We start from the raw sequence: 24,797 nt of genomic DNA on the forward strand, positions 1-24,797 counted from the left end.
CACCTTCACCATCTGTCAGGAACTAGAGGTTCAGTTGACAGATGGCTGAGGTCCTTGGACTTGGTAGGGAGCCTGGATTGGGCTCTGTAATGCATCTGTAATTAAGAAGTAAGATCTTCACAAAACTCTTTCTCCTTGTAGGACAGAGCAACTTATTGGCATCCGTTTATTGGTATCTGCTTGTGACAATCATGCTCCTGGAGCATTGTTGACTTCAGGTACAGCCCTGCTTCAACACACCTGCCAGAAATGTTCAGTCAATTATAAACTTTAGGTGTTTCTTAATATCAAGATTGCAGAGAATGGACTTGTATTCTTGTGGAGGCTGGTGTATATGCAGAGCTAGTGTTTCTTCCCATATTAATGAACATCTGGTAAACGGTTTCAATTTTACACAGTTGCTTTTACAGCATTGATGTTGCAATGTAATTAAAATATAATCAGTTCAATAAACTTTGTCATTCATTTAGTTGCTCAAGCGTAAACGAGATAAAAAGCCGTTTACATGCACGAGCCTACCAGGATAAGCAGGCTACTGCAGAAGCTCAATCGAATATACTAGGGTAAAATAAATGCTCATATTTTAAAGACATGGCGCAGGAAAAAATATTTAATGCCATGCTTCTTGTACAATCTAAGACCCACTTTATATTGGTAATCACTCAGCCAGTGGAGATCGCTGCTTTTTAAAGATCTTAAACACGCCAATTCTACTAATACCAGTGAAACTTTTGTAGAACTTTTCGAATCAAATTTTTTTTATTTATTTTTTTATTTATTTATTTTGTTTTCATGTTTAGCACAATAAGTGCCCAAACCTCATGGGTTTGTATTCTGTTGTATACTGCTGTTCTGCCATGTGATGTCTCAGTATGTGTGTTTCTATACTTTAAACACAACAATCAACATTTCATCTGTGAAGTGTCTTTCGTAAAATACAGCACACAGAAAAGCCTGAGTGGAACAAGGTTAAGGTACAAAAATGTTATATTTTAAATATCACATCAAATTTCTGTAGCTTGAACTTGTTCCATCCATTTGCTGTTCTACAAAGTTTTGCTGGTATTAGTAAATGATAAATAAGCTATAAATAACTGATCTGTAAAGTGTGAGTTAATATGTTAGTTAAGTGTTAGTTATTAGCTTATGTATGTTATTGGGATGTTATTCTAAAGTTGCAACTATTCACCTTTTACTAACAGTTAAAAAATGAAGAAGTATTGCAACTTTCAATTAACGTCCTAATAACATATATAAACTATTAACTGATACTTAACAAGACTTTAATAGGTAATTTACTAAGAGCTTGTTCATGATCAAGTACTAATTTATTAGGTATAGCTATAAATCATTAAAATGCAGTTAACAAGTCATTTATAACTTGTTAACTAACAATTTGTAAGTTATCTGTTGGCTATCGATAAGGCACAATTATAAATAATTAACAAACTATTAACTTTTATTTAACAAGTCATTTATAACCCATTAACTAACAGTTTATTAATGATCTATTAACTAGTTATAATGGATAGTTATTTTAAAGTGTTTCCCAATTTAGCTACAAATTCACATTTTTTTTCGTTAAACCCCTGTAAACACCCACAATCTTCACCAGCGCTGCTGTGTCTCTCTATGGGGCCGCCTTCCTTGCATTCTAATTCTTAAATAATAAACTTGCAAAAGATATGAGAATGTTTCCTATTACTTACATGCTTATTCCAAATATATACACATGTCCGATTTATTTTTTTTTTTAGAGAGTCTGTCAGTATCAGCCTCAAACTGATACGACTAACAGCTACACGGACTAACAGTATTTACTCAACGGCAAAGTGTATGCTAGTAGAGGCATGACGCTTCCTGGTGATGTGGAGCCAGTCTGTGAATTACAGCACTTAATGTTAGCTGACCAATCAGAGCCTCTTGAGGGTGAGTTTTGGGGAAAACTAGGAAGTACAATAGTCGTTTTCATGTTAGTTGACTAGCTGTATATGATCAAGTAAGATATAAAAAAAATTATTTAATTTTCTATAAGTGAAGCATGAGCACACATTATATGTATATAATGTATAACAAGTTATATCGCTGACCTGTAAATGATAGCAAATATAAAATTCTGTACTTACCCACATGAGATTTCTGGGACTTTGAAATCGTGGGCTGCAATTCCAATCCAATTTGTTATGCCTTTCACTTGCTAACTTCCCTCTATCTTGTTCCCTCAGCTCCATTGATTATGTTACAGAAATGCCCACTATTGCCAAAAAAATCCGAAAGGGTTTAAATGTAATACCCTAAACCCTTGAGCACTTGGGAACTACACTGTTGTGATGTCACAATCGTATTGCATTGGGAGATATAGAGTGGACATATTAAGCCAACTAGCTCACTTGGTTAATATCAAAGGATTGAGGGTATGTCCATGTAAACTTCCCTCTTCCATTTGACGAAGTGGAACACACCGGGAACAAGGCAAGTGAAGTTCATGAGTGTGTGTCTAAAAGTGGATTGGAATGCAGCCAAGCATGCTGCATTTGATGCACCTTCGATATCAAGAACACATCCGTTTAATTTCACGCATCCTCAGTTCTTGTTGTGTTGAGTATTGGAACTGAACTTTGATGTTTTATTATGACCATCGAGTCCCAGTTTGGCCAGTAGACATTTCTGTGTGGAGTTTGCATGTTCGCGTCGGTTTCCTCAGGGTGCTTCGGTTTCCTCCAAAGTCCAAAGACATGCGGTACAAGTGAATTGGATTCACTCAATTGGCCATAATGTACGAATGTTTGGGTGTTTCCCAGTACTGAGTTGCTCCTGGAAGGGCATCCGCTGCTTAAAACATATGCAGGAATAGTTGGTGGTTCATTCCGCTCTGGCGACCCTGATAAATAAGGGAAGTGAAGGAAAATTAATAAATGAAAGAACACACGGTTGCAACATCCCTTAAGAACACTTATTAAGAAACAGCACTTGAGTAGCTTGTTTCGGGTGTTCTTGGTCAATGCTGGAGCTAAACTCTGCATAACGGGAGCTGCTCAAGATTTATAAACTACATCATGTTTTTATTGTTCTCAGCAGCACAATAATTTGCAGATATTTGAAACTTCATCATCAAGCTGAGCGAATGGTCATATTTGGATGGTCTTCTAGATGTTAAGTCAGCATGAGCCTGTATTGCATTAGCCTCATTCCACTAACTTTAGTGCATTAAATAGGTCCTGCGCTCTTGCGGTGGAAGAAAGTAAGGATTTACAGTAATGGAGTACTCTCTTGATGGCCAGAAATAGGCCGAGTGCCAGTCATGTGGCAGTTGGCCAAATTTGAGACTGCAGTTAAAAGATAAATCCCCTGAAGAAGCATGGGAGGATCTACCAGGGTGGCAATTGTAGTCCAAACAAAAGACTGTTAAGAACTGCTTTGTTTAGGGCATCATGCAGCCTCTACTCCTCCAGTCCTTATTTATAATTGCAGTATCATAGTGCTTGCTTTTTTAAGACCATTAGGCTACTTACTTTTTAATTAATTTGTACTTTAATGATAAATGAAAGATGAATATTATGGGTAAGGGCATACTTATATTAGGTAAGGCTGCCTTGAACCGTGCCGAAGCATGATTGTCCCCCTTCACCTCTCCCCCGGCGGCCTGCACTCACATTGCATTTTTACCTACCAAACCTGAGCACGCTTACGTCATCGATGATGTTACTTTTCAGTTTATCAGGGGTGTGTTTCCCAAAACCATCATTAGCGAACAAAGGTTGCAAGTTCCGTCATTACAAACATAGTTTGTTGATTTGCCGTTTCCTAAATCCGTTGCTCTAACGAACATTCGCAAACTGCATCGCAAACTTGAGCACTCACAATTACACCTCTGGAGCTGTAGTTAGAAACATAGTTCCTGGCTTTATTCTATTCCCACTTATCCCCACATGTCCTATTAATTTAGAACATTCCAACATTCAAAGTTGGAATTAATAAAAATAAAAAAGCATTACAGTTATCACTCTTAGGTGTAATTTGCTTTCAAACTATTTTTACATTTCAGTTTTAGCGATCTTCATGTTTACAATTGTGCTCCCTTCGCAGTGAACTTTGAAGTCATATATAGGTGATTATTTAAAAGCGGTATTTATGTTACGTGTCCAAAGCTTGTGAAAACAAAAAGCATATGTTAATTCTTTTAATTTATAGTAGGTTATTTATTAAGTATTTGTACTGTATGTGACATGGGCCTGCTGGTTAGAACTTTCTGCTGTGGTTTACAAGTGTCAAATTGTAAATGTAGACTTTTAAAAAATATAATAATAATAAAATAAACAAACAATATCCTACTTAATAATAATAATCATCATTATCATCATCATCATCATCATCATTAATAGTATTAATGTTATTATTAAAGTATGATTTTTCATTTCCTAATACATAATGAATATAAAATTTCCTTTTATATTAAATAGCCTCGGTATTTATTCATATGTTTTATATATGATATTAGAATTTGTGCTTGCTTTTGTAAGTGATTTTAGGTTTTAGAATAGTATATGTAATGTTCTTAATAATATTTGTAAAGGAAGCACAGGCTGAAACTCAATACAGTTTCAGCCTGCATTTGTTAATGGATTTGTAATTTGCTGATTGTTGTATTTGTTTCCTTCGCATACTAATAGAAGAGTCTTTGGAGAGCGACGATGATGATAACCTGTCTCAAGTGATGAGGCACAGAGCCACCATCCCGTGGAGATCCTGTGGGACGTACCTGAGCTCTGCAGGCCTCCTCCTCCTCCTCCTGCTCCTGCTGTCCCAGCTTCTCAAACACTCCCTTTTGGTGGCCATCGACTACTGGCTCGCTCATTGGACGTCCAAAGTCATCACAGCCAAAATCGATGCGGCTGCACACAACTGTTCTCTAGTACAGGTAAATATAAGTCATATATGTGTGAACTGTTTTTACTCTTTCTGAAGAATTTGAATGGTGGAAATTGAGTGATAGGTGGCTCAGTGGTTAACACAGAGGGGAATAATGGATAACAATCATGTAGAAGTGCATAAACCTAACTGTAAGCCTAAACTCAACATATCCCTTTATTCTGATTGGCTGATTGAAATGTTGTTCCAGGATCAACATAGATGTTAATTCAGGAACATGTCCTACTTGGTGAAACCAGGTTGGCGGAAACATATTCCTCATTATAATATCGTAAAAAAGAAGCATGCTTTATATTTCCATGAGGCATATCAATTCTAAGAATAGCATGCATACAAGAAAAAGACAGGAGAAGGTCCTAAGAGCCAGACACAAACACTTCAGATTATTAATAGACCACCCTGTCACTAAAGAAGAGCATGTTGTGGAGGGTATGTTGTGGTGTGTGCTATGACAGCTTAGATAACAGTGTGAGACTAGACTCCAGTTGTTCAGCATTAGAGCCGAGGCATGTTATCTAATAAACCTCAACTTGACTGAGTCAGATGGTTAAAACGGTTGTACTTGGAGGATGTCTCAGTGGTACTGCTGACGAGTAGGGTATGTTTAGACATAAATGTATCTCCCCATAAACAGATATAAATACAATCTTCAAATCCCGTGCTATATGCAGATTTGACTTACATCAGATTCTTCCATCCACTCTCTCCATCCACTCACTATCACTCTCTCAATGGGCATCAGTGTAACTTACCCTAGTATGTACAATGTACTAGGGTTGTCACCACACTGGAATTCGGTACCAATCCATACTGAAATTTTAAAAACATCCATTTCCCACTAACAATTGAGCACTGTTGAGCACGTTCTTAAACAGTGCTGATTTGCCAATGCGTTCACATGCTCACGTTCTTAAATATTGCTGATTTGCCAATGTGTTTACATGCTCAACAGAAATGATTGTGATTGGCAGTGAAGGTCATCAGTTCACTGAACTCACCACTGCTTACTGAGTGCAACTACTGATATAGGGACACTGGGGCGTTTTAAAGCTACCATTTATAAATGGATTGCTCGTAAGTCAGCTTATAGACAAACCAGCTGATAGACGTGACTTAAAAATGCTCTAGTGTCCCTTTATCTGTGTTTAAGAATGTGCTAAACAACACTTAAATATTAGCGGGAAATGGTTGTTTTTAAAATTTCAGTATCGTGACAACCCTACAATCACTGGAACACTGGAGTCATACCTCACCGGCAAATCTTTCTGGGTTTCCTGGAGAGGAGAGGTGTCCAAAGCAACCGATCACTGGGGTACCTCAGGGATAAGTTCTTGTACCCCATTTATTTTCAAATACATTCTATTTTCAAGACCCATCACTAGGAACCATTGTTCAATCACATGGTTTCCTTTATTGTCATGCTAACAACATGTATCCCTAAAAAAATTCCCTCTACCTCCGTCTTCAAGAACTTAAGCACTTAAATATAAATAAATAAACTCAAGCTGATGATATGAGGTGGTAGCGCATTGGGTAGCGATGTTGCCTACAGCACATAGGTCACTGGTTCGAGCCTCTGCTGGGTCAGTTGAAATTTCTGTGTCAAGTTTGCATGTTCTCCCCTTGTTGGCGTGAGTTTTTTCCGGGTGCTCCAGACATGTGCTGTAGGTGAATTAAATAAGCTAAATTGTCTGTAGTGTATGTGTGTGAATGAGAGTGTATGGGTGTTTACCAGTGAAGGGTTGTAGCTGGAAGGGCATCCGCTGTGTAAAACATACGGTGGATAAGTTGGTGGTTCATTCCACTGTGGCCATCCCTGATTAATAAAGGGACTAAGCTGAAAAGAAAATTAATGAGTAAATGATTGACCTATGGCTACTATTGATTAGGCTATTTTTACCTGTCAGAACACTGCTAAACTCGCTTTTTTTGCTTTGATGTACTGGCTCCATCTCGTCCTGTGAATGCCAAGCTCACATTATCTCCTGCAATCTTAGCCAATCATCATTAGTTATGTGGTTGTCCCACACCCAACATATACACACCAAACATAATCAGTTATGTGCCCTACCACTTCAACAACACATAGAGCAGGTTCTATACATGAAAGAGCCTAATCAGATGAAAATCGCTTTCTTAAGCTCAATTATTCCCATCACTTGCTGCCATTTTATATACACTACCTGACAAAAGTCTTGTTGTCGATGCCAGTTGTAAAAGCAACAAATAATAACTTGACTTCTAGTTCAACAGGCCTTTAGTCAACAGAAGATGACAAATTCTTCAGCAGGATAGCACTCCTTCTCATACTTCAACCTCCACATTAAAATTCCTGAAAGTAACGAAAGTCAAGGTGCTCCAGGATTGGCCAGCCCAGTCACCAAACATGAACATTGAGCATGTACAGGGTGAGGTACAGGAGGAGCCACTGAAGATGCATCCAAAAGATCTTGAGGAACCTGCAGGAATGCTTTCTTTGCCATGCCAGATGACTTTATTAATGAGTTATTTGAGTAATTGCAAGCTCATAGGTGTCATACACAATATTCATTCGTTTTCCCCTGCAGCATAACTTTATATTCCATACTGTACATTATTTCTGTTAAGTTATGGCCTACTCAGACTATACTATCCGTACTGTGCCCAGGCCGGTTTCCCGCATCGTTTGAGAAGTGTGAGTGCGCTGAATCAGAGTTCACTTGGGCTTTGGCGCGGTACGCGTGTTTGTGAGTGCAAAACGCGCCAAAGCCCAAAACTGAAAGCGAGACGTGACTTTTAAGGGACTGTTTCATATGGATTTATTAATTATTTTTACTGTTTAGTCGCAAACTGCCGTAGTTTATTAAATACGCAAACCCCTCACTGCACGACAGCTGCACACCTTCAGCAAACCTCCTAATTCCTGCCGCACGAGGGCTTTATGAATGTTTATGAGCGTCAAAAGTGGCTGATGTGTTTGGCGAAATATCTGAGTGTGTGTCACCGCATCCCTAAGGACTGAAGCGATATAACTAGAGAAATCTCCACTGTGCTGAGCGAGAGTGCTTACTGAACAGCGCAGCATCGATGACGTAAGCGTGCCCAGGCCCGATTGTAATGTGAGTGCGAGGCGTGGGGGGTGACGGGAGGGGGGACAAGCGTGCTTTGGCCCAGTTCGAGGCAACTGTACATAGTGCGAGTACGGCCTTAGAAGACTTTTGTTTAAGCAAAGTCAGACCTTACTCTCCTAATTAAATAAATAAAAATCAAAGCATGTTTTGGTAAAACAAGCATGATCTAGAGGCCTTTGTCTTCCTAAAACTTGGATAGACAATAAGACTTTTGTCAGGTAGTGTAAATTTAATAACTACATTTAAAAATGTTATTTCTCAATAATCAGTTAAAAGTTAAACAGGAAAAATCCCAAACTATCACGTGTTGTTGTTTTTGCAATTTGCATTAGCGCTGTTAAATTTGACTATGAAAAATACCCAGTCACGTTTATTTAAAAAAATACTTGAAGTGGAGTGAAATTTAGATATGTAGTCTCAACAATTTGACCAGTTTTGTCTGAAATGTGTCACAGACCACCTCCTAAAATGGTTTGAGTGATTGGATTTATATTTAATTCAAATGCATTTTGAATGGCATTTATACCTACACTTTTCCTGATTAAATAGCTATCCTATGAGTAAAAGCAGATGAAGTGACCAGCCTCATAGGCCTTATAGGTCCAGCATAAAGGATTCCTCACACACAGCTGTTCTATGTGATAAGTGGAAAAAAAATGCTGCTCCTGAGCAGAGATAAGTACAGGACAACTTACCAGCCTATTTCACAAACCGGCTTATTCCGATCAATACTTGATTCCTAATCACAGCTTAGGAAATGCTTCAATGCATTTTAAACAGCAGTTTGTGCTGCAGCATTAAATATAAGGTGGATTCAACCCAATTTAGATTTTCCACTAATTAGTTGGTCTTTTTCAGAGTCAGTTCTCTGTATTGATGTTCTTTGATGGAGGTCTACAGTAATAATTAGCCTTCTCCATAGCCAGATTGATTTTCTTTCATTTTGTTGTTTCTTCAGCATATACAATTAGCTTTAGAAGTGTTCCACTACATAAATCAAAATCAGTCACACAATCCTCAGTGTTGATGTGTAATTGGAAGAATTTGCTTGGTAGCAGTGTTAATAGATTTTTTCGAATACACTTAAGATCCGTTCCCACCAAGCATGTGTGGGGAGATGAAATAAAATAAAAAAATGCTGCTGAAATACCATAAAGGAAATTGGGGGAAGTGTGGGAGAACCGTGATGTTGGTGTAATCTTTCTCTAGTGGGAAGGGAGCATAATGATTGGAGATGGAATGAAGAGGCAGATTATTAGCGGAGTCGATCTGAATCTGTGAAGAGAGCAGAGAATTGTCATTAGTGCTTTGATTGAAGTCAGAAGCTCCCTTAGCAACGGTACTCTTGTCCTTATATTTGCCCTGATTAATAGGGTTAACAAGGAGCAGGTGCTCACAATCAGGCTGCTTCATTCTCGTTGTGGTTACTTTGGTGAGGGTGACGAGATGATGACTATGATTAGTACACAATCCAGACCAGATGAAACCGGACAGGTCTAAATGCATCTGGTTGTTTAAACCACAGACAGTTGAAGTCAGAATTATACCCCGGTATAGCTAGTGCTCACAACTGTTACACATGCTGAACTCAGGACCAGTACTTTCTGCACATGCTTTTTTTACGCAGAGTCTGTGCTCGCATAGTCTGTGCTCGCTGAAGATACACTGTTCTTCAGCTTACATTAGAAACCAGGTAGTTTATTGTTAGGAAACCAACATCGGGCAAGTCTTATGTATGGAAGTCTTTTTTTATATAATACCCCAATAGTTTACCCTTTAGCAGTCAACTGCAAGGAACCTGGAACCTCAAACAAAAGTGACATTTAGCCTACAATCCTTGCACAACCTACAGTTTTATCTGTTATCTCTCTCTTTTGGTAGTACACAATTTAAACGTGAGGTTTTGGAAACCAGATCTAATTTCAGCGGGGACCGTTCAGAACGGGTAGAAAATTATTCTACTAATTCTACTACTAAGCTGGCAGCGGGTGAACAAAGACTGAATATATGGTGGGAGTGGTCAAGTATGGAATAAAACCTTGCGGTAGTGGGACTATAAAGTTTGTCCCGTGCAGACCTCTAGCTTGCACGTGTTGTCTGAAGCAGCGTGTATGCAATGTGTCTATTCGTTCTATTTGGATCCTCTGCACTTTGTCGCTTCTGCACTTGATCTGCAATATAAGATTATTACTTGTCTTGGATGCGGAAATAAAGCAGCGTGCACGCAAAATGTTGCAGACCACGATGGATGTGGAGAACTCGCGGGAGACGTAGAGTGTGCGCATAGAAAAGGGAGATCAAAGTGCAGGAAAAAGACTCGTCTCTGTGCACTAGAATAAGCAGCTTGCTCCCTCGTTGTTTAATATGTTTAGTGAAGTGCCACAAAGTAAGAAAGTGCCTCAAATTATGTTCTGTCTTTGGCTACTACCCAGCAGGCACACAACGTCATAAGTTGTTAATATTGGGTTAGATTTGGGTCATGACGTCAGGTGATCAAAATTCAATGTCTAGCCAGCGTTTAAAGACTAATTTATACTTCCGCATCAAGCGCACATGCATGCTCTAGCGCAGCCTTCACATGGTCACATAGCTCTCGCTGACAGAAGCCAGCGCTGATGCACATCTCTCAAAATAATTAACAAGACATCGCATGCTCTTTGATTGTTATGGACGTGACGAATGTGTAATGGCATTTGTGTGACTTTGGTAAATCTAACCTAATATTAACAACTTATGACATTGTGTGCATGCTGGGTAGTAGCCCAAGTCAGAAAACCTCTTGCGTTTTGCATCTGTCCCTTTCTGAAAGGATCAGATGTCAGAAGCACTTCAATACTTATGTGCATGTCAATATCATCAGCTCAAGATCGTTATTTCAAATATAGATGTACACGCAAGCTCTCTTGAAAAAAAGTGAAACCATTTTTAGACGGCCTTGTAAATAACAACACCACAGATGGCAGATTGTGTTCTTCTTCTTGGCTTTGTGGCTGTTTATCAAGACGACAAGGTTTGTTTGAGCTCAGGTCAACCATGGCTTGCTATTATATGTATATAGTATTACAATGTAATGTCTTGGCTGTGTATGTAAAAATGGCACTTTCTTTGTTTTAATCTGCTGGCTTGTACACACGCTAGTAATGTTTGTCACTGTCTTGGAGCGCACTAGCTTATACTGTAGATATTCATAAAACTAACATACTGAAACTAACATTGACTTTTTAATTGCAGAGATGTATTCATCCTTGAACCTAGGTGGACTCCAAGCGAGCTGTTTTTTTACAGTGCCTTCATTTTCTTTCCACAGGACATCGGCTTTACTCACTCATCATACCTGCTGGTGTTCAGCCTGCTGTGCTGCCTGGGAATCGTGCTGTGTTTAGCAACATCAGTGGCTGTGGAGTGGACAGGCCTGCGGGTGGCCAAAGAACTGCACCACAATCTGCTCAGTAATATTATTCTTGCCCCAATGAGGTACATCTGAAACCTTCCCATACTTCTCAAATGTTTATGTGAAATATTATTGCAAATCAAATGTACATCATTTAGTCATGGTGTGTGTGTATATATATATATATATATATATATATATATATATATATATATATATATATATATATATATATATATATATATATATATATATATATATATATACATACATATACATATATATATATATATATATATATATATATATATATATATATACATATATATATATATATATATATATATATATATATATATATATATATATATATATATATATATATATATATATATATATATATATATATATATTCACTTAGTTTGACAATGTTTTGGAGATTTAGCAAAGTTGCACAGAAAGGGTAGCTAAAAAATAAAAAAATAAATAAATGAATGAAAATACAAAATAAACCCAATCAAAACAAAAATACTACAACATTTAATTTACTTTATTTTGTTTTGTTTATGATTAGCAACTCTTTATATTTGTTAACCCGGATCCAATATTTCATTTGACTAACAGAAAATCATCAACAATCAACAAATGTGTTCTTAAAGGGTTAGTTCACCCAAAAATTTAAAGTATGTTATTAATTATTCACCCTCATGTTGTTTCAACCCCTTCAGACTTTTATTCTTCCTCAAATACAAATGAAGATTTGTTTTAGGTGAAATTTAAGAGCTCCCTCATCCTCAGTAGACAGCCTTGTTCCCGACTTGTTCAAAGTCCATAAAGGCACTAACAATATGTGCAATATACTGACACTGAGGAATAAGTAAAGTCATTATTTTTTTTTGGGGGGGGGGGGTTGGGGGGTTCATATAATGTTTAGTCAAAGTGGTTTGGCTGAACAAATATAAATATGTTAATATTTTATATATAAATTGCTCACTCTGTCTTCTTTTCCTAGGCTCTTCGAAACGACACCTTTAGGAAGCATATTAAATCGTTTCTCTTCCGACACCAATACAATAGATCAGGTATTATGTCCAAACAATAACTAAAATGAATTCTTTGTGCAGTATTTCCACAATAGGCAATATATACATTTGAAGTCAGAATAAGTAGCCCTTATTTTTTCAATACATTTATAAACATAATAGGTTTAATAACAAATTTATTTTATCTTTGCTATGATGACTGCCCAACATTTTACTAGATATTTTTGTAAGATTCTAGTATTCAGCTTAAAGTGACATTTAAAGGCTTGACCAGGTTCATTAGACAAGCTAGGGTAATTATGTTAGTCATTGTATAACAGTGGTTTGTTCTGTAGACAATCGAAAACAAATATTGGATAATGGGGCTAAAAATGTTGACCTTTTAAATGATTCTTAAAAAATTAAAAACTGCTTTTATTCTTGCCGAAATAAAATAAATAAGAAAAAAATATTATAGAAAATACTGTAAAAAAAATTCTTGCTCCCTTAAACATTATTTGGCAAATATTTTTCTTCTTAAAAGGGCTAAACATTTTGACTTTAAATGTACATATCCTTAGTGATTATTAGAAACTGCATTTAGCATTAGCTTCTTCTATCATTGCATATAAATGCATATAAATATTTCTGTCTCTTTATGTTCCAGCACATTCCTGCTACTCTGGAGTGTCTGAGTCGCTCAACGCTGCTGTGTGTGTCAGCTCTGGGTGTGATCTCATACGTTACTCCAGTTTTTCTCATCGTATTAGCCCCTCTGACCATCGCCTGCTACTTCATCCAGAAATACTTCAGAGTCGCCTCAAAGTAATTCAGTTTTTGCTTCTTGCCATTTATTTATTTATTTATTTATTATGTGAATGATATTGTGTGTATGTACAGTATAACATATTATTCGGCACATCTGGTGTCAAGAACCAGACAGAACTGTTCTGACAACAGTTCTGACTGGTTCTCGAGTTTGATTGGCTGATAGCCATGCAATATTTTGCAATATCAGAACTCGTACAGCCTATTCACGCTTGTGTATTACTCCACCCACATAGAGTGGCAGCAGATCAATAAACTCACTACAGTTTGACAAATATTGCAGCTGTTGGACAACACAATGTACTTTGAGGCTTTTTTCAGGTGAGAATGTAGTTGTTTAGATTGCAACTAAGTAGTTTATTTATAAGAATAGTGCCTATTTTAAATATTTATAATTTTCCCAATTCCTTTTTATTATATTTTAACATGTACATACACTTTCTATGTGTCAGATATAACATAAACCAACAAGCAAACAAATTGACAAACAAAACAGAAAGCTTCATTATGTATTCACTTCTTAATATATAAGTTACTTTTTTCCATTGACATGTTTGTTACCATGTCTTTCAGCCAATGATCTATAGTTGGAGCATGTATACTTTTCCAATTTAAAGAAATAAGCCATTTAGTTTGCAGAATACATATATTCATAAATATATGCTCCGTCTTTTTAAACTTGATCTCCTTGGGATATAAATGAAATTTTAAAAAATTAAAGGACACATTGGTATATTAACCTTAAGTCAAGTTTTCAAGAATTTCTTCACACCTTTCCTAAAGTTATGTATTTCTTTACATTCCCATATACAGCGATGCAACGTTCCTTTAAGGTCCCTGCATCTCAAGCAAGTTTCTAGAATATTTTCTCTTTATTTATGCAACAAAACTGGAGTTGTGTAAATCCTCATCAACCACTTAAATTGTAACAGTTTCAGACGAGTGTTCATTGTTAGTTATTGAGCCTCCTCGCATGTATTAATCCAGCCCTCTGCAGAAATATCCTCCTTAAGAACTAAATACCTATAATTTTGGAGATTCAGTGCATCGGCGGCTAGCCTGTCATACTGAGCAGAGCAAAAACAATTGCCGTTCTGCCAGAAGATGGTAATAGAGACCGCATAATATGTCCTTAGGGGAGAAAAACACATTATTTTGTGTAAGTTTCCACCTACAGCAGATCAAATCCTTATTAAACAGGCAATTGACATTATTAGACGATCTCTGTCTTTTGGAGTGTTTGCTTTGCTTTGACCTTTTTTGCAGTTAATTATTGTAAAATCTCAATCGCAAAAGGAAATCTCTGTAGACTGATGGCATTCCATGCTGTTCAGCCTTATAATCTTAAAATGTGAGCAAAATCATCTGTTTTATCATCACTTTAGATATCAAGCTAGAGAATCATTTAAAGTTAGCTCTAAAGTGGCGTTTGGGAATTAGCAATGATTTCTGCTGTTCTGACGGTCAGTTGCAGATGTGAATGAACGATGGGAGAAAGTAATTCCTTGTACAAACAGATTTTTGAAACTCTCCATGTTTAATTTTCTTTTTTATATACACCATTATGGTGTTGAACTGTTGTATAAACACAATATCACACTCGTAGCACTGCGAAATGTCTATATATTATCACTGGTGGGACATTAAAGCGGGTCGCACACCGGATGCACACATTTGCATGTTATTTAAAGTGAAACTATTCAGATTGCCTTCTGTAGCGTGGCAGAAATATGAACAGTGTCCTAAGTCGTAGCTGGACGCCGCAGACAGCTGCCGACATCGAGCCTCCGCTGCGTCAGTTGGCATTTATGTGTGGAGTTTGCATGTTCTCTCTGTGTTGGTGTGGGTTTCTTCCAGGTGCTTCGGTTTCCCCCACAAGTCCAAAGACATGTGCTATAGGTGAATTGGGTTTGCTAAAATTGACCGTAGTGTATGTGTGTGTGGGTGAATGTGTATGGATGTTTCCCAGTGATGGGTTGTGGGTGGAAGGGCATCTGTTGCGTAAAACATATGCTGGATAAGTTTGCGATTCATTTCATTGGACTAAGCTAAAAAAAAAAAAAAAAAAGCTAAAAAGAAAATGAAATGTGTTGAAATAAAAATCTTCTTCCCATTAAACAGAAATTGTTGAAATAAATATACAAGGGGCTAATAATTCTGACTTCAACTGTATATATGTCTGTGTGTGTATTTGCAGAGATCTCCAGCAGCTAGAAGACAGCACACAGCTTCCTCTGCTCTCACACTTCTCTGAGACAGTAGAGGGACTCACAACCATCAGAGCATTTAGGTGGGCAGAAACACTCTGTGATAGTCTCAGCACTTGTTCAGTCACGCAGCACCTGCTAACTGCCTTTACAAGTGTATTAAACGGCTTCTTGGTGTATTTTCCTTTCTTAGGTATGAGCCTAGATTCAGACAGAGGCTTCTACAGTTCACAGATGCCAATAACATGGCCTCTCTCTTCCTCACAGCAGCAAACCGCTGGTTGGAGGTTCGAATGGTGAGTCTGTAACCCACTCAACTGCCCTGTTTATTGTGTGGTGTTTATTCATGTTACAGCCTTATTCCAAACTGGATACATCATAATGACTATGTGAAAAACGCTTTTTTTTTATTTGTTGCAAGTTTCTTAAAAATAAAACACCTGAAAAATCACATGAACAGAAGTATTCACAGCCTTGCTGCAAAGCTCTAAATTGAGCTCAGGTATGTTCTGTTTCCACTGATCATTCTTGAGATGTTTCAGCAGCTTAATTGGAGTTAATTCGAGCACCTGTTTTAAATTCAGTGGATTGAACATGATTTGAAAAGGCATACACATGTCTATACAAGGTCCCAGGGTTGACAGTGCATGTCAAAGCACAAACCAAGCATGAGGACAAAGGAATTGTCTGTAGACCTCTGAAACAGGATTGTCTTGAGGCACAAGCCTGGAGAAACTTACAGAAGAATTTCTGCTGCTCTGAAAGTTCCAATGAGCCCAGTGGTCTCCATCATCCATAAGTGGAAGATGTTTGTAACCACCAAAATTCTTCTTAGAGCTGCCTGGCCGGCCATCTAAGCTGAGTGATTGGGAGAAAGGCCTTAGTCAGGGAGGTGATCAATAACCTGATGATCACTCTGTCTGAGCTCCAGCGTTCTTCTGTGGAGAGAGGAAAACCTTACAGCAGGACAACCATCAGTGCAGCAATCCACCAATCAGGCCTGTATGGTAGAGTGGCCAGACGGAAGCCACTACCCACCTAGAATCTGCCAAAGCCATCTGATGGACTCTCAGACAATAAGAAACTAAATACTCTGGTCTGATGAGACTAAAATTAAACACTTCAGAGTGTTTGGAGAAAAACCATGCTCCGCTCATCACCAGACTAATACCATACATGCAGTGAAGCATGGTGGTTGCAGCATGATGCTGTGGGGATGGTTTTCAGCAGCAGGAACTGGAAGACTAGTCAGAATAGAGAGGAAGATGAATGCACCAATGTACAGTGACGTCCTGAATGAAAACCTGCTTAAGAGTGCTCTTGACCTCAGACTGGGGCGACGGTTCATCTTCCAGAGCCCAATCCTAAATCCTATTGAACATCTTTGGAGAGATCTAAAAATGGCTGTACACAGTCGATTGTCATCCAACTTGCTAGAGCTTGAGAGGTACTGCAAAGAGGAATGGGCAAAAATTCCCAAAGACAGGTGTGCCAAGCTTGTGGCATCATATTCAAAAAGACTTGAGGCAGTAATTGCTGCCAAAGATGCATCAACAAAGTATTGAGCAAAGGCAGTGAATACTTCTGTACATGTGACTTTTCAGGTTTTTTTCTTTCGAATATTTTTTTTTCACATTGTCATTTTGGGGTATTGTGTGTAGAATTTTGGGGAAATAATTGTACATCTTGTCAACTCCACAATGACCAGCAGTCTGTTTTATCTCTGCACAGGAGTACATCGGGGCCTGTATTGTTCTAATAGCAGCCGTTGCCTCCATTACAAACTCCCTGTACAGTCATCTATCCACAGGGCTGGTGGGGCTGGGACTCACATATGCCCTAATGGTATGACACACACACACACACACACACACACACACACACACACACACACACACACACACACACACACACACACACACATATACACCTACAATTGAAGACAGAATTATTAGCCTCCTAATTTATTAGCCTCCTGTTTATTTTTCCCTCAGTTTAGAGAAGATTTGATTTGTTTCAACACATTTCTAAACTTAATAGTTTTTAAAATTTCTGATTTATTTTATCTTTGCCATGAGGTCAGTAAATATTATTTTACTAGATATTATTCTAGACACTAATATTCAGCTTAAAGTGACATTTAAAGGCTTAATTAGGTTTATTCGGTTAGGGTAATTAGGCAAATCATTAATCATGGTTTGTTCTGTAGACTATCAAAATAAAATATTGCTTAAGGGGGCTAATAATATTGACGTTAAATGGTTTTTAAAAAATGTAAAACTAGTCAAAATAAAACAAATAAGACTTTCTACAGAAGAAAAAAATATAATAAGAAATACTGTGAAGAAAATAAAAATCCTTGCTCTGTTAAACATCATTTGGGAAATATTTGAAAAAGGAGAGCTAATAATTTTGTCTTCTACATGATAATCATCAGCAATATTGGGTAACTTCTGTGTGTAATATTTTGTCTCTCAGGTATCCAACTACCTGAACTGGATGGTGCGTAATCTAGCAGACATGGAGGTGCAGCTTGGGGCTGTGAAGAGAATAAAAGCCTTGCTAAGGACAGAACCTGAAAACTATGAGGGTCTTCTGTGTGAGTATCATGTGACCACGCTTACTGACTACAGCTGTTTCGCTCTTTACTTTGAGTCTCAGTTTCAGCAGACATGCACGCTCAGCATCTGTCTCCTTCATTTCTTGTTTGCTCAGGTTCAGGTTTATATTATTCGTACCCTGTATGTGGTAGACTAGCTTTTGCAGTGTTATGAGTTCTCTAGTCCCTCTGGGATTTTGCAGGGATGTTTTAATTTTTATATTTGCAACGTAATATGAGTGATTTCTGTGATGGCTTTTCTGAAAACTAAACTTCAAGTCTTGTGTTTTGCTGTGAAAATATATAAAAGTTTTGATCTCAGGAAACCATTAGGCTCTGTTGCTAATAATAATAATAAAAATGAATTTAAAAATAGCTTTAAAATTCCCAGCATCACTTAATCTGCCTCTGGACTAAAATGTTGCAATAAAAAAAATTATCTGCATTAAAAATGTCAAAATAAAAAAAAATATGACTGTTAATAAATTGACATGTATATTCATAAGGCCTATAGGCTGCTAGCAGTTTTAATAAGGCTTAGCTTTACAATACAGGATTATAAATGATAAATCTTTGCTTAAAAAATTATTTCATGCTAGGAATATATACGAATATTATAAATCAAACTAAAGATTGAAGATTCTTCTTTTAAATAAACAAAACGCATTGTGTTTTAACCTGTGTTCAGGTTTTATTGCCAATTGAATCCAGATAGAAACAGAGATTGTTACAAGATAGTATATAACACACACAGACATATACACTCACTGGCAACTTTATTAGGTACACCTTACTAGTATCCAGTCGGCCCACCTTTTGCCTTCAGAACTGCCTTAATCCTCAGTGGCATAGACTTTAACAAGTTACTGGAAATATTCCTGAGATTTTGGTCCATATTGGCATAATAGCATCACCCAGTTGCTGCAGATTTGTCAGCTGCACATCCATGATGCGAATCTCCCGCACATCCCAAAGGTGCTCTATTAGATTGGCATCTGGTGACTAGGGAGGCCATTTGAAACTAGTCTGAGATGATTCACGCTTTATGAAATGGCACGGTATCCTGCTAGAAGTAGCCATCAGAAGGTGGGTACACTGTGGTCATAAAGGGATGGACATGGTCAGCAACAATACTCAGGTTGGCTGTGGCGTTGACATGATGCTTAATTGGTACTGGTGGACCCAAAGTGTGTCAAGAAAATATCGCTCACACTATTACACCACCACCACCAGCCTGAACCGTTAATACAAGGCAGGAGTGATCCATGCTTTCATGTTGTTGACGCCAAATTTTTCCTTACCATCCGAATGTCACAGCAGATATAGAGACTCATCAGACCAGGCAACAATTTTCCAATCTTCTATTGTCTAATTTTAGTGTGCCTGTGCGAGGTGTAGCCTCCGTTTTCTGTTCTTAGCTGACATGAGTAGACCACAGTGTGGTCTTTTGCTGCTATAGCCCATCTATAGCCCATTTAGAGATGCTCTTCTGCATACCTCGGTTGTAACGAGTGGTTATTTGAGTTACTGTTGCCTTTCTATCAGCTTGAACCAGTCTGGCCATTCTCCTCTTACCTCTGGCATCAACAAGGCATTTGCGCCCAAAGAACTGCTACTTACTGAATATTTTTTCTTTTTCAGACCATTCTCTGTTAACCCTAGAGATGGTTGTGCCTGAATATCTCAGTAGATCAGCAGTTTCTGAAATACTCAGACCAGCCTGTCTGGGACAAACAACCATGCCACGTTCAAAGTGACTTAAATCCCCTTTCTTCCTAATTCTGATGCTTGGTTTGAAATGCAGCAAGTCATCTTGACCATGTCTACATGCCTAAATGCATTGAGATGCTGCCATGGGATTGTCTGATTAAAAATTTGCATTAAGGAGCAGGTGATCCTAATAAAGTGGCCGGTGTGTGTGTGTGTGTGTGTATATATATATATATATATATATATATATATATATATATATATATATATATATATATATATATATATATATATATATATATATATATATATATATTATAATTATATAAATTTATTTATTTTCCAAAAAATTTATCCAAATTTTTGTATTTTTGATTGTGATAAAAGTTGTGATTAAAAAAAACGTGAAAAAAATTAAGTGTGTGTGTACAGGTTTTTGGAAGCTTACAGGGACAGAAAGATGTCTAATGACATTTGTGTGACTTAACAGTACTCTATAAAAATACTCACCTTGTGTCAATGTAATTCAAAATGCTTAAAATTATAGATGATAAGGGGATACTTTTGATATAATAAAAATTTGCTGCAAGTTTCCTGTGAGATTTGAGTTTATGGACATATAATAATAGTTTTGTTTACTGAATAAAATGCATTATGCCTATAGAGTGTCCTTGTATTCCAAGTATAGTTGTATGTTTGTGTGTGTGTGTGTGCTTGTATATTTTGTTTGTGGTGTCTGTCAAATGTAAAAGATTTGAGAACTGTCCTATCACAACTTCAATAGTCAAAATTTTGGTATTTTCACAGTAAAACACTAGAATTAAACCAAATAATTTCTTAAGTTTTAGAAAAGCCATCACAAAATCATTTCAGATTGCAAAATTACAAAATAAAATGATGGGTTGGAATATATTATTTACAGAACTTTCATTTTTGGGTGAACTAACCCTTCACTGTAAAAAATCTTGAGCTCCACACAATCCCTTGCTGTCGTTATAACACAAATTAAGGTAATTCAATGTTTATTACAATTTTAAGTTGATTGAACTTAGAACCATTAAACTGTAGTATAAGTGGTTTGACCAAGCAGCAAACATCCTTTTTAAGAGTGTTTAACCATAAACAGTTACATTAAAAACCTTACACTTTGACTTAAAAACACATTATAGACACGAGCATGTGAACAGCAAACTCTCACTGCCAACGGTTGTGTATAAGTCTGATGAGTTTCTGTTTATCTTTCTCTGTATACCTAACGCCTCCTATGTCTTCGCTTAAATGTTTCTCTTTCAGCGGCGTCTCAGGTTCCAGAAGGCTGGCCTCAGCAGGGTGAAATTCAAATCCAAAATCTGAGCGTGAGATACGATAGTACCCTGAAACCGGTCCTCAAACATGTCAATGCCCACATCAAACCAGGACAAAAGGTAAAGTTCCTGTCAAACATCACTGCCGAAACTCTAAAAGAAATACAGTTGAATTCAGAATTATTAGCCCTCCTGAATATTTTTTCCCAGTTTCTGTTTAACGTGATGTCAGAACATAATATTTTACTATAAATTTTTCAAGATACTAGTATTCAGCTTAAAGTGACATTTCACTATCAAGGACCAGGCTACAACCCTTGCTTTTGAAACTTTATTACAAGTTGTTTTAGTGAAGTAGGTAATAGTTATAAAGATTGAGTCGAGATGTATGGATGATCGTTGAACTGGCTGATCAGGGAGTCTTGTCCAGGGAGACTCAGAGTGGGGGCTCAATCTCATAGGTTAGGGTGGAACCTTTAGAAGACCCCCCGATGCAGCCTGTGGAAGAAGAGGGATTTTAAGAGGTATAAGGAGGGGAGGGAGGTGTGTAGGGGATAAGTTGGTGAGTTTAGAAGGAAATTAGGTGGGAGTGAGTGAGAATCTGAGACAAACGGTTTAGGGAGGATCCATTTCCCCTAAATAGTAGACGAGGGAAGCTGATTTGTTTAGGCATGGCCCCGCTACTAAACTTTTGTTAATTCTTTAACTCCATTGAAAGGCTAAACAAGGTTATCTTGGCAAAGTAATTAGGCAAGTCATTAGCCCCTTTCACACATACAGGTCTTTCCGGAAAATTACCGGCAATTTTCCAGAAGTGGATGATGTGTGAATTGGCCCTTTTTGAAAATACCGGCAAATTTGTTCCGGCAATTTTCCGGAAAGAGAAGTTTTACCGAACATTACCAGGAACTTTCCGTTATGCTGCTCTGTGTGAACACAGAAAGAAAATTAATGGAAAGAGCACGTTGACGTTTGGAACACGCTGACGTGAGACGTCTACTTCAGCCAATCAGAACATTCAGATGCACTCACATCCACGCTGTTTATGAAAATAAAAGCCTTTGATTTTTTTTTCAGGCACATTTAGCTGCTAGTTGTTAGTCAGATAATGTTTCTATGTTCCTTCTTTATGCCAACTGTGTCAAAAAATATCAATAAACTGCCAGTGATAAATCACTGTTTAACTTCAAGCTCTGCTTCAGTTGCTTGTTGCATGTGTTCCTCCATGTTTTCATTAAAGCTGTTCACAGTATTTATCCATCCACAGAATTTGAAATATAGTCAAAAGTGTAAACATTTAGCTGCGGTTAGCGCTTCTGCTTTTGGATGCCTCTGGGACAAAAACTGCTGTATGAATGCTAAAGCTTTAAATACAAATTAGACCATCAACAAAAGCCTGACCCCTTCAATCTTTACAAATACAAGGGCAGCCTTTAAGAGGTCATTTGGTTAATGATGTCAGAATTTACTGATATTTTGGAATGTTTGTGTGAATGGTCTTTTCTGGAAAAATTCAGGAACATCCTTGCCTGTGAACAGCGCTTTTTTGACTTTACTAGTAAAGTTGTTCCGGAAATTTTCCAGATATTTACTGGTTTCACTGCGTGAAAGGGGCTATTGTAATAACAAAGGTTTGTTCCGTAGTCAATCGAAAAAACTAATTGCTTAAAGGGGCTAATAATATTGACCTTAAAATGATTTTAAAAAAATTAAATCTGCTTTTATTCTAGCCGAAATAAAAAGAAAAAGACTTCTTCCAGAAAAAAATATATATCATATGAAATACAGTGAAAAAGTTCTTGCTCTGTTGAACATAATTTGGGAAAAATTTTAAAAACAATTCCAGCAGGGTGAATAATTTTGACCAACTGTGTGTATAATGAAGGGAAATAAATGACATTGTGTTCTTCCGTTACAGCTTGGAATCTGTGGTAGAACAGGAAGTGGCAAATCATCGTTCTCCTTAGCTTTCTTCCGGATGGTGGACACATTTGAGGGTAAATATTTTTCGAGCTAATATACAAACTGTAATTTCAAATATGGCATGAATTTTAAGTCATTACATATGATCCAACAGGACGAATAATCATTGACGACATCGATATAGCAAAGCTTCCTCTTCAGACGCTGAGGTCACGCTTCTCCATTATTCAACAAGATCCATTCCTATTCAGTGGAACAATCCGGTATGACCCCACATTTTCGCACTAACTGTCACAGCCCATTAGAGCTCCATGATCAGTCATAAAACATGATCATCTTGATTCAACCCATCACGCAATCTTAATCCAGCATTGCTTATATTATAATTATATTTCATCTTTACATTGTTTTCAATACATCGCGACAAACTCTGAATGTTATTGAACTCTTTATTCTTCCAATTCAGTTCTGTCTTCATGTACTATGTTGCAAAATGACATGTTTGCCAGCGTGAAATCACTCGTGACCTGATGCGTTTGAGTTTTCTATGATCATGTTTAAGCATACCAAAAACAATATTAATGTGTACATTTCTTATACGTTTCATTACATTTCTTTAGATTTGATTGACTATTATGTATTATGAGCAAAAACTATTATGTCTTATTTTGTTGTTTGAAAAAGTAATGCTCTGAAATAAATTTTGATTTGATTTATTTCAAACACAATATCCAACGCTATCCCACAGCAAATCGTAACTTGTTTGATTTAGTGGCTTATTCGTATCAATACGTACGATCTCATTTGTACAATTTAGTACAATTTGCTTATCCCCAAAGACGGCTGGGTTAGGAGTGTGGTTGGGTGCCACACACCTTTTTAATTAATCATACGAATTAGCCACTAAACTGACAAAACCTAAAATAGTTACGTTTACTTATGAGATCAGGCTGGAATATCATACATTTAAGACAATTCTTCAAACAAAATACATTTCATCATAATCAACAAAAATATTTCCTTATCTTTTTACTCTTAAATAACAAATAAATTAAGATGCGCAAGCTTATTAACAGACATATAGAATCGTGATCTTTGTTTGAAGCAAAAAAATCATGACAGCTCTATAACCTGTATAGAAATCTGATACATGTAAATATATGCAAATTACTTATATACTGTAACATATTTGAAATATATATATATATATATATATATATATATATATATATATATATATATATATATATATATATACACATGCATACATACGTACGTATGTGTGTGTGTGTGTGTGTGTGTGTGTGTGTGTGTGTGTGTGTGTGTGTGTGTGTGTGTGTGTGTGTGTGTGTGTGTGTGTGTGTGTGTGTGTGTGTGTGTGTGTGTGTGTGTGTGCGTGTGTGTGTGTGTTTAAACAAAAATAGCAACCTACCTATATTTTTTGTATCATTGGAATTACAGATATTTACATATATGTTTCTGTATATTAGATATAAATATAAAAACCATATATGAACATATATAAAATGAAAGCTAAAAAATATGAACATATACACTTGAGGTCAGAATTATTAGCCCCCCTGAATTAATAGCACCCCTGCTTATTTTTCCCCCAATTTCTGTTTAAAGGAGAGAAGATTTTTTTCATATAAAACTATTAATCTCTAATAACAGATTTTATTTTTTTCTTTACCATGATGACAGTAAACTAGATATTTTTCAAGACAGTTTTATACAGCCTAAAGTGACATTTAAAGGCTTAATTAGGTTAATT

The 24,797-nt window shown here is 36.9% G+C and overlaps 1 protein-coding gene across 5 annotated transcripts in view; it reads left to right on the forward strand.

Annotated features, from left to right (window-relative positions):
* Positions 1-24,797, forward strand: part of abcc8 (ATP-binding cassette, sub-family C (CFTR/MRP), member 8) — a 129,631-nt gene that overhangs the window by 96,861 nt on the left and 7,973 nt on the right. For all 5 annotated transcript variants that reach the window (XR_012399889.1, XM_073942065.1, XM_005170687.6 and 2 more), the window contains 11 exon segments: positions 4,671-4,918; positions 11,347-11,513; positions 12,443-12,512; positions 13,120-13,277; positions 15,478-15,570; positions 15,681-15,783; positions 17,219-17,332; positions 17,966-18,086; positions 21,090-21,220; positions 23,019-23,097; positions 23,178-23,286. Coding sequence is in view for 4 of the 5 variants with exons in the window: in XM_073942065.1 (XP_073798166.1) it covers positions 4,671-4,918; positions 11,347-11,513; positions 12,443-12,512; positions 13,120-13,277; positions 15,478-15,570; positions 15,681-15,783; positions 17,219-17,332; positions 17,966-18,086; positions 21,090-21,220; positions 23,019-23,097; positions 23,178-23,286 (1,393 nt within the window). In the remaining variant the exon portion in view is untranslated.

This window comes from Danio rerio, chromosome 25 (assembly GCF_049306965.1).
Source record: "Danio rerio strain Tuebingen ecotype United States chromosome 25, GRCz12tu, whole genome shotgun sequence".
Lineage (NCBI taxonomy): Eukaryota > Metazoa > Chordata > Actinopteri > Cypriniformes > Danionidae > Danio > Danio rerio.